Consider the following 10,093-nt stretch of genomic DNA (forward strand, 5'->3'; position numbering starts at 1 on the left):
TGAATCAGCAGGCAGTGGTCAATGCGTTCACTCTTCTCTGGTAGATACCAGAAACAACTGAAGCTCGTTGCCAGGAAGGATCAACACTATCGATGGTCATGGTAGTAGTATCATGAAGGAATTTAATAGGAACGAGCCGGGAGGTCAAAAGTCATCTGGAAGCAGCACCAGACAAGGATTCTATGGACTATGGGTGAAGTGCCAAGTTGGACCAAGTATTGACCGAAAGGAAGACTCAAGACTGCGAGAGCTTTCATGGGCTGCTTTTGCTCGCTGCACCTTTCAATCGTGGGCGGCCGAGCACAAGTGCACGACAGGCGTGAACGCAGTCCTGTCTTAGTCAATCAACTGGAGTCTGGTCGTAGGGAATCAGGCTGTCAAGAACGGAGGGCGCTGGACAGGCAGATGGCAACTACTACTACGCAGAACTAAGTAGATGTAGATCCATATAAGTAATAACACCTGAGAGCTGGCTGAGTGCATCCCCATAGTTTGGGCAGACAGGCAAGAGGGCAAAATAAACCATTCCAGAGAGATGAGCGTCTCGTCTCCGTTGGAGACCATGTTCTGGCTCATGCTCATATGCACGCTGCAGTCCATGTTTCACATCACACGCGGCTGCGTCGCTGAGGAGAGGATCGCTCTTCTGCGTATCCGGTCTTTTTGCTGATAGAGGCAAACCACAGAGTCCCAGCTTCGTTGGGGCAGTACGAAGTCCCGGCTTCATGGGGGCAGAGCGACGACTGCTGCTCCTGGGATAGGGTCACCTGCGACAAGGACACAGCTCGAGTGTCGGGTCTTAACCTTTCGACGATGCACGATGTGTACTTGGACTTCTATGCCATCAAAAATCGTGTGTTCTGGGACCTGAATCTGTTCTCTCCATTTCATGAGCTCCAGTTACTGGATCTATATTTCAGTTTCGCTTCTTTACAGAATTTTGACGGTACCCATGCTGCTCCTATATATACCTCTCTCTGAACAAAACAGTTTATTCATAGTCCAATGAAAGCTCCAATTAATCCTCAGGTCTTCACGGATTGACTAAGCTCCGGAATCTCAACCTTGAAAAAAATTTCGTTGGGGATGATGATATCATGGGATCTCTCGGAAAATTGGCCAATCAGACTACAGGTACCCTTCAGACTACAGGTACAGTGACAAGCTAGTAAAACATTTGTGTGTTAGTGTTGTTCGTAACAGCTAGTATTTTTCAACTTTCAAGTTGTATATGTAAGTCTGATTTTCAACCTTCAACTACAAAACTTGGTAATGGTTTGGTTTTCTATTTTTTACAACAACAAAAATCTGGTTTGTTCTTAAATTTTTTATAATTTATTTATTTTAAATAAAAATGTAGTTCCACGTTTCTTTTAAAAATGTTATCTATGATACTCTATTTAGAGATGTTTGGATCTTATTTGTTTTAAAAAATAATGAGCATGACTACAAGCAATAAAACAACAAAAACATAAATAAACCAGTTTCAAATATATATGTATATACCATAAACAGGTTGATAACATTTTTTTTAAAAAAAATCTTACTAGTTTTATTTTTTCTGCTTTAAAATAATTATTTTATGAATTTTAAGAGATCAAATCAGATTTTTATTATTTTTAGAAAATAGAAACCCACCTATGAAACCAGCTAGACGACCAAAATTTTCGAGTTACGATAATTAGACTGTGTTTATTATTTGGATTCGCAGTTTAGGGTTGAAAATTAGACTTACATGCAATTTGAAGGTTGAAAAGTGTACTTTGCCCTAATAACTAAAGTGTGTATATGTAACAGCTTTCAAAATTTTGAAGAACTTGCGAGAATTGCATCTACAGGGAAATCAATTGACCGGAACCATCCCAGCTTCCTTATTTGAGCTTCCACACCTTAAGTACTTGGATATGTCAGATAACCTCCTTCAAGGACATATACCTATAAGCCCATCTTCAAATCTTTCTCCGTCGCTTCAAACTCTTATATTATCAAGAAATAAACTAGAGGGGACATTTGATTTATTCTGGCTAAGAAACCTTACCGTGCTCGAGACTGTAGAGCTATCCATGAACGCTGATTTGACTGTTGGCGTGACGTTCAGTGGATGGGTACCTCATTTTCAACTCAGGTCACTAATGCTCTCTGATTGTAACATCGACAACAGCATCATTCCGTTCCTTGGCACACAACATCATTTACAAGTTCTTGACTTGTCTAGCAACAAATTGACAGGAAATATTCTCATTTGGATCTTTACCAATGAAGCAACTCTATTATATTTGGATCTTTCAAACAATTTGCTAGTAGGATCAGTAGATCCAATGTGGTGGCACCAATCTAATCTTTCATTTATCAACATATCTATGAACCATTTTGAAGGACAGTTGCCAAACAACATCAGCTCAGTCTTTCCAAATCTTGAAGCTCTAGATGCTTCCTATAACAACATCTCCGAATATATTCCACTGTCATTATGCAACATTAGTGGCATACAGTTAGTGGACCTATCAAACAATAAATTTATAGGAGAAGTGCATGCCTGTTTGTTCACTGATCTTGATGTCCCAATCTTGAAGCTCTCAGATAACAATCTCGGGGGTCCAATATTTGGTGGGGCCAATAATTTATCCGTGCTTGAAATAAGCCTTGGCGGCAACAGGATTGAAGGAACACTCCCCAGCAATCTGTCCGCAATCAATATGTATATCATGGATTTACACGATAACAACTTGTCTGGCAATCTCACTGCTTCATATTGGAATCTCCCTTTTTTGGCAGTTCTGAATATTGCTAGCAACAACTTAACTGGTGAAATTGATCCTACTATTTGCAAACTGACTGGCCTTCTCTTTTTAGATTTGTCAGACAACAAGTTAATGGGGTCTATACCAAACTGTAATGGCAGTTTACCATTGCAAGTTCTGAGCATGTCGGGAAATTCCATATCAGGCATCCCTAGTGTTTTTTTTCAATAGCTCCTATGTCAGAGTTCTGGATCTAAGATATAATCGGTTTACAGGTACTCTTGACTGGATACAACATCTTTCCCAAATCAGGATGCTTCTATTAGGCAGCAATTTGTTTGAGGGAAGTATCTCCCCAAATATATGTCGCCTCCACTTCTTTACTATAATTGACTTTTCACACAACAAACTTTCGGGTTCATTACCAGCTTGCATTGGTGGCCTGTCCTTTGGATATCAAGCAGATTACCTTTCGCTTGTTGGCTTCAGTTTTGATATGTCCTCTGGAACGGAAATTGCTAGTTTTGATCCTGATGACTTATCTTTCATGTATTCTGATCAGTATCACCTCAAATGGTTTAAATTCTATACTTAAGGGAATCTTTACACATATGATAGTAACTTTGTCAGTATGATGTTTGGCATCGACCTATCTAGAAACATGTTATCAGGAGAAATTCCTGGGGAGGTTGGAAATCTGAGTAATGTTAAGTCCCTCAATTTGTCACACAATTCATTTACCGGCAGAATTCCAGCTACCCTTGGAAATATGATTGAGATAGAAAGCTTGGATTTGTCTCACAATGAGTTAAATGGAACGATACCATGGGAGTTGACTCGGTTATCATCGCTGGAGATGTTTTCTGTGGCATACAATAACCTATCAGGATGCATACCAGACTCTGGCCAGTTTGGCACTTTCAGCATGGGCAGCTACCAAGGCAGCAAGAACCTCCAAGACATGTCACTGGCCCATGGGTGTTCTGCTGGATCAGGTTCCGTTTCCCCTGTGCTGGAAGATGCAGGTGAGGCATCTGACAATGTAATCCTTGACGTGGTCAGCGCTGCTTCGTTTGTGTTGGCATTTTGGGCCACTGTTGCATTCTCATTTTGCCATCCTTATGGGCGCTCTGTCATGCTCAAAGTATAGATCACAACATCAGGATTTGGCTTACTGCCTCCGTGGAATAAGATGTACTAATGAAACCCTGTAGTGTCTATTGAAGTTGCATTGCATGTGCAATCTTGCATTCATCCCATAAAGTGCTAGGATGAATGAATTTTTCTAGCACTTTATCACATACCCCCTCCATTCCAAATTATAAGTCATTCCAACTTTCTTGAAAAGTCAAAACATCTCAAGTTTGACCAAAATTATAGAGATAATTACAAAGATTTATGATATCAAATAGATATACTATGAAAATATAATTAATAGAGAATCTAATGATACTTAGTTGGTATTATAAATGTTATTATTTTATTATATAAATTTGGTCAGACTTGGGATGTTTTGACTCTCCTAGAAAGTTAAAAAGACTTATAATTTGGGATGGAAGGAGTATATTATTGTACAATAGTATTAAAAGAAGCCACCATCTTCACCGACAGGGTCTAAAAATTATGAGATTTATCATAATAAACAATAAAAGAGTACGCACTGTTGATTTTAATGACAAATGTAACGGTTAGATTGATCTGAGGAGTCCATACGAAATATGACTGATATAGCTAAATTCGAAATAAAAAATAATAAAATCAGTAGTTTGGTATAAATACGAATTGTAAGTGAAATAGAAAAAAAAAACTCGGACCGCGACGGGCAGACAGCCCCCGCGACTTTGCGCTAGGAAGAAGACCTCTCACGTAGGCCGAGAAAATTCCCGAACCCCATGTCCCGCCCGCACACAGGGATCCGTAACCCTGTGAGTGGGCCGGTCCTTATACCTGTGCTTTGGGAACGCGGGACAGGTGATGAGGTTTTTTTTTTTTTGCACAAACTGTGCATTACCGCAACAATGCCCGTGGCAACCGGGAGTTGAACTCCCGATCAGGGCCTTCCCACGACGGGGACGGAACCACTAGAGCTAACGCTCGCCCGCAATAAGTGAAATAGATAAATAAAGTCCATGCCAGTTAAATAAATAGCTAAAATTTGTTTGTTCAGGGGATCTCAAAGTTACCATATCAATAAGCAGAAAAGGAGAAGAATTTAATCCGTCTATTTAATGGATCATCAAGTTATAATAACGGTTCCACGGAGTCACCACTTGGAGCGAGATATGGCTCGACAGGCAATCACCAAGGTTTGTGAGTGTGGTGTTGCGTTGCAGCTCCTATTGACATCATTGGAAGCTCATTTGATCAAATTATATTATGGAAGATGTTGTTTACATGTTTGTTAGGTATTTAGGAACTTCGTGGGGACTGAAAATAGTTACATCATGCCTCCTCTGATAATTTTTCATCCATCTGCAAGTGAAAAGGCAGAAATGTTTAAGTATTGCCTGACCGCCACACGTTATGGCTCCTCTGTCTCTCTTTTTCTTTTCTTTTTCAGAAGGTCTTAGCTCGTGTTAACTCGCAGTAGTATACCAAATTCAGAAACTTGTACTGTCCAAGAACTCAGAAGCCAGGTGGAACCCGAATGAGGCTAGGCGTCTGACGATCCCATTCTTCATGTATTCTAGCGTTTGACATGAAATGCTTCGAGATTTGGCTCTGTATGTGGTTATGAGATGAACAAATTTCAAGACACTCCACTTGTTACATCTCCTCAATATAGATTGTGTTTTCCGCATGTAGTATCCAAGTTCATATCTTCGAAGAAGTTTATCCGGGAAACACATACCAAGTAAATACATGCCAATAAGGTTCGCATACGTGTGTTCCAGTCAAGACTGACTGCTAGTCAGCAAAGGCTACTAATTCCTCCTCTTGCTTGTTCTTGATGACCTTTTACCCTTGCCTCCAGAATCTGAAACTGTAGGGAGTGGAACCAGCGTACCACCCTTGACACCGTCGTTCTTCTCTATTGACTTCTGCAGCTTGATGGAAAATTTGAAATCCTTTATCTGCAAGAATTTTACAAGACAAGTGTCAAGGAGTGGCCCTTGTTACTGAACAACAAATACCACCCTCTGAAAATGTATACTTCGCACAAAAACAATGAAAAGCACCTGTTCTTCCAGATCGAGAATCATTTCGTCCTTCGACTTCAACTGTGCTCTTTCCCTGACAATGCATACCTAATTATTAATATCAACAAACAAAAAGGAAAACTTGTGGTCACACAGAGTGACCTTTTCACTGAACTGGGACTTAAAAATATATATAGTTCATTGGATCATTGCAAATATCAATGACTTGGGTTACTTCAGTGGATGCCATTTGTAGCCTTATAGTATTATTTCTGTTTTTGAAACCATAATAACACTGTTGCCTATTTGCAGAAATCAAACATACCTTTCCTCTATATCTCTTAGTGTCTGACGCCACATGTCTTGGCTCCTAGTGAGTTTTTCGTTCATCTGCAGAAAGGCAGAAAAATATCAACACAACGAGACAATTGGTTATAATAATGCTAACAGCTGGCTGTGCTTGATAAATATGCATGAGATAAAATGCTCACATCTGCAATTTTCTTTTTCTCCACAATAAGGTTCTCAAGCTTAAGTTGCATCTCTTGAAGCTTATCATTTACAGCTTTATCAACAGCTTCAGAAATCTGGTGCTCCTTGTTTCTTTTAGCCTCAGACAACAGACCCTCATAATACTGCGAGTATGAACATTAGGCAGATGAATGCATCAGAGATGAACTATGTTTTCAACTGGCTAACAAAGTCTATACAATCTATACATCAGAGACAAACTTTGCTTTCAATAGTGACATAGAAAACTTAGCAGGTATGGACTGCACCTCTCTCTGAGTTTCAAGTTGACTTGCCAGGAGGCGATTGTACTCGTCCACAATCTATTGAGAAGAGCACGGTATATGTAATTTATAAAACGAGATTAACAGCAAGACATGAGAGGGTAATTCAAAGCAAGTGAACTTAAAATTCATACTGTTTCAGCTTTGCTGTTGAACATAGCTCCACCCATGTCAGAGTCATCATTGCACGAGCAGTTTACACAGTCATCCCCAGAATACTTACATTTTGATTTGAACTTAGCATGTTTTGCATCACTCTTGGATTGATTCAGCCGATGTACAAAACTATCACCAACATAGTCCCAAACACGCTGTGTTTCCAAATCTAGTGAATAGCAATGCTGAGTGTCTTTCCAGTGCTGTTTCGCATGGCCTTCTTTATACCTAGAACATCAAAGTCAATATTGGTAAGGTTGATTTTTTTTTACAACTATAATAGTAAGATTGATTGGCCAGGTACAGAGAGGTTCAATGAATACCAAGCTGTGTATTTCAATCTTCTGGTAATAACTAATGTCCGCGTCATTATAAATGAATGCCTTTCCATGTAGCAGTCTTAACTTGGACTACGTAATTATGTATGTAAAAATACTTTAATATGAACACCCTTAAGATGGCAATGATTACTGATTACTGACTTACAGCAGAAAATATTAATACCTCCAGCCAACTTTAGTTAACGTTTCAGACAACAAATGTGACTTGCATGTAGCTTGTTTTTCTTGTCTGAAAACGTCAGTTTTTACTAACTGAAGGGAGTAAGTCAGTAATGGCATACCTTCCACATCCAACAAAACCACATATCACACATATCCAGAGGTTTCCAGTGGTTTGGCAAACAGAACATGTAGAATTTTCAGACTGTTTCTGACAAAACTGGCATACCTGAAATGCAAACAGCTATTGGTAAAGGCCCAACTCATGCTCAATAAAGTTCCGTATGTGATAATGGAAAGGAAAACGTTCTCATTTCTCATAATTCTCAATACATTGGAAGTAACTCGATATCACTTCTAGTTGAAGTACTGGCAATAATAAATTGGAGTACATAAGCAAGCATTTCCTGAGTATAATGTCCCTATGACTCACATGGTTTCCATTACCAAACTCAATATTTTTTCCTTGTGCAATTACTTGGAAGATATACATGTAGACATCTAGTGAATTCGGGTAAGTTCATATTGGGTGGCCAGCATATCAAATTAGCAAGTTTGTGTGTGTGTTGGGTGGGTGGGGGGGGGGGGGGGGGGGGGGGGGGGGTTCCAAACTGTTGTAAAGAATATCAAGCACACCAGAAATTCACTAGTCATCAAGAAGGTTATGCGCAAATAACACAACTATAAATTTATATGACGTACTTGTTATTTCAAATCCAGTACAATGTATACATCATAGAAAGAAATAATAAACGCCACAGCGAGCCCATGTTTTGACTGTTTACTGCCCTAGGGCAAATTATTTAAGAGCAAAACAATCATTCATTACCGGACAGGATGAATTGGCCCACACTGAAACACATGAGCATTGGAAAGAGTGATCACAAGTAGTTGCCAAAATCCCACTGATGTCTTGATCCAATCTTTCTGATAAATTAACACATTAAGAATAGTTAGGTGTACCGTAAACAGGGCAGACAACTTAAACAATCAACAAAATATGAAAAGTGAAAATAATAGATGAAGTGTTGCTGTTGCATCAAACAGAAAGGTATCTAAAGTTAAAAACTATAGTCAGGAAAATAAGAAATTTAGCGTCTATTTATGAAGTGTCACATGTGTACATAATAATGTTGGCTATACAACGCATGATTAGTTTTCTTTTTTTCCTCAAAACAAACTTGGATGCACTGTTTGATACAACATAATTCAATATGGGTATGATCCTAGTAGATTCGAAAGCTGCTCCCTGAAGGCAGCTCTAAAGTAATTCGTCAAAAATTCAAATTTGAAAGGTATTGGAATATGCAGCAGGAGTAAGGTTATTAGTTAAGCCTTCAAGTAAACAGAACTCCAAGACTGATAAGTTCGGGGATTTTGCAGAGATATTTTTCCAAGCATAGAACAGAAGTGCCTAAATCTCTTCATCAAAGATCACAACATGAATTCAAATGTGACACCATGGTGACGTGTACACATGACTATAAATTGTATTGCAGAGTCAACCCAGAAACAAAAATACAAAACAGTAAGCTCACCAATGCAAACAGGACACATTGGAAGTTCAGTGGATCCAGCCGGTGGAGTTGTGGCAACCTCTGAGGAAGGTGTATACTGCACAGCAGCTATAAACAGAACATGGCACACCTCTCGCTACACCATGGAACAAGAGTTAATCGCCAATTTAGCAACAGTCTCGAATATGATCAGCAAATAAACTTGAATTCAACTAAGAATATTTGACACCTCAGAGGTTGAGAACCTCCAACCATTGAGATCCGCGTAGAACCTTTCAGCGTTATTCTGGTCCTCAAACTCCACAAGGACGCTGTACCGGTCCTCCACTCCATCATCCCTACCGTTCGAACAGCATGTGTAAGTAAATTGCTCACTAAACAGGGCATGTTGCCAATTGCTTTTAAGGCGGTAACTGACCTGATGAAACGAATGTAGGAGGCACGATCGAGGCAGGGGCCGCAGAAGCGAACAAAGTCGTCCGGCGAAACGCGAGTCGGAACGGCGAGCACCAGGAGGCGCGTGCCGCGACATGGCTGCGAGAGGGAGACAGAAAGCAACTGGCGTAAGCGCGCGGAAGGCAATAAGAGAGAACCCGAGGAATAGTGGTTACCGGAAGGTGCGAGTCGGAGGCGAGCTGCGGGGCGGCCGGCCCGGACGAGGAGGAGGAGGTGGCGGCGACGGCCGAGGCGTAGGAGGAGGAGGTGGAGGTGGACGACGACGAGTGGTAGAGGTGGATGACGCCGCGCGTGTGGAGGATCCTAGGGCTTCGGCCGGGCGCGGCAGGGGTTGCGCCGGGGAGCTCGAGAGGAGGTATGGACGATGTGGTGGTAGAGGGGGGAGGGTGGCCAGAGAGCGGATGGGAGGTGGCAGCGCCGCCGCTGCTGGTGTCGACTTCGTCGGCGGCGACTGCTGCCGGGGAGGCGGACGCGGCGGCGTCGGGGAAGTCGACGGACTGGATTCGCAGGGCGAACATGATGGCTGGGTTCGCTGGGCTTTTGGGCCCTTTCCCTTTTTTTTTGGCTTGACTTCCATTACTTCGGTTTTTGTTTTTTTTTTTATAACTACTGTACAGTACTCCGTATTGCTTTGTTTTTTTCATGAGCGATTTTCTTCCACTCTGGACATTTTAGACGGCAAGTTTGGGTAGAGAATAGTTTTCATTTCACTGATGTTCGGCAATCAAGACCTGAGTAGGTGTGTGACTCATGAGTCATGAGCCACTCCACAAACCAATATATTCGGTA

At 41.0% G+C, this 10,093-nt stretch overlaps 1 protein-coding gene and 1 pseudogene across 1 annotated transcript; one reads left to right on the forward strand and one right to left on the reverse strand.

Moving 5' to 3' along the window:
- Nucleotides 1-549: 549 nt before the first annotated feature.
- LOC136493865 (receptor-like protein 15) lies at nt 550-3,891 on the forward strand (annotated as a pseudogene).
- A 1,581-nt stretch (nt 3,892-5,472) lies between these two features.
- LOC136493866 (BRAP2 RING ZnF UBP domain-containing protein 1-like) lies at nt 5,473-9,856 on the reverse strand. The gene is made up of 12 exons (XM_066489994.1): nt 9,460-9,856; nt 9,267-9,382; nt 9,078-9,186; nt 8,870-8,984; nt 8,161-8,258; nt 7,454-7,560; nt 6,810-7,059; nt 6,661-6,714; nt 6,373-6,516; nt 6,207-6,271; nt 5,921-5,975; nt 5,473-5,815 (listed from the first exon to the last, which is right to left on the reverse strand). The coding sequence occupies exons 1-12, from the start codon at nt 9,820-9,822 to the stop codon at nt 5,666-5,668; spliced, it is 1,626 nt and encodes a 541-aa protein (XP_066346091.1). The 5' UTR covers nt 9,823-9,856; the 3' UTR covers nt 5,473-5,665.
- Nucleotides 9,857-10,093: the final 237 nt, after the last annotated feature.

This window comes from Miscanthus floridulus, chromosome 11 (assembly GCF_019320115.1).
Source record: "Miscanthus floridulus cultivar M001 chromosome 11, ASM1932011v1, whole genome shotgun sequence".
NCBI lineage: Eukaryota > Viridiplantae > Streptophyta > Magnoliopsida > Poales > Poaceae > Miscanthus > Miscanthus floridulus.

Coding starts and splice junctions, on each gene's coding strand:
- LOC136493866 (XM_066489994.1), bottom strand. CDS start 9,822: ATGTTCGCCCTGCGAATCCAGTCCGTCGACTTCCCCGACGCCGCCGCG. Junction 9,383..9,459: donor CCTCCGACTCGCACCTTCCG/GTAACCACTATT, acceptor TCCCTCTCGCAG/CCATGTCGCGGCACGCGCCT. Junction 8,259..8,869: donor AATGTGTCCTGTTTGCATTG/GTGAGCTTACTG, acceptor TTAATTTATCAG/AAAGATTGGATCAAGACATC.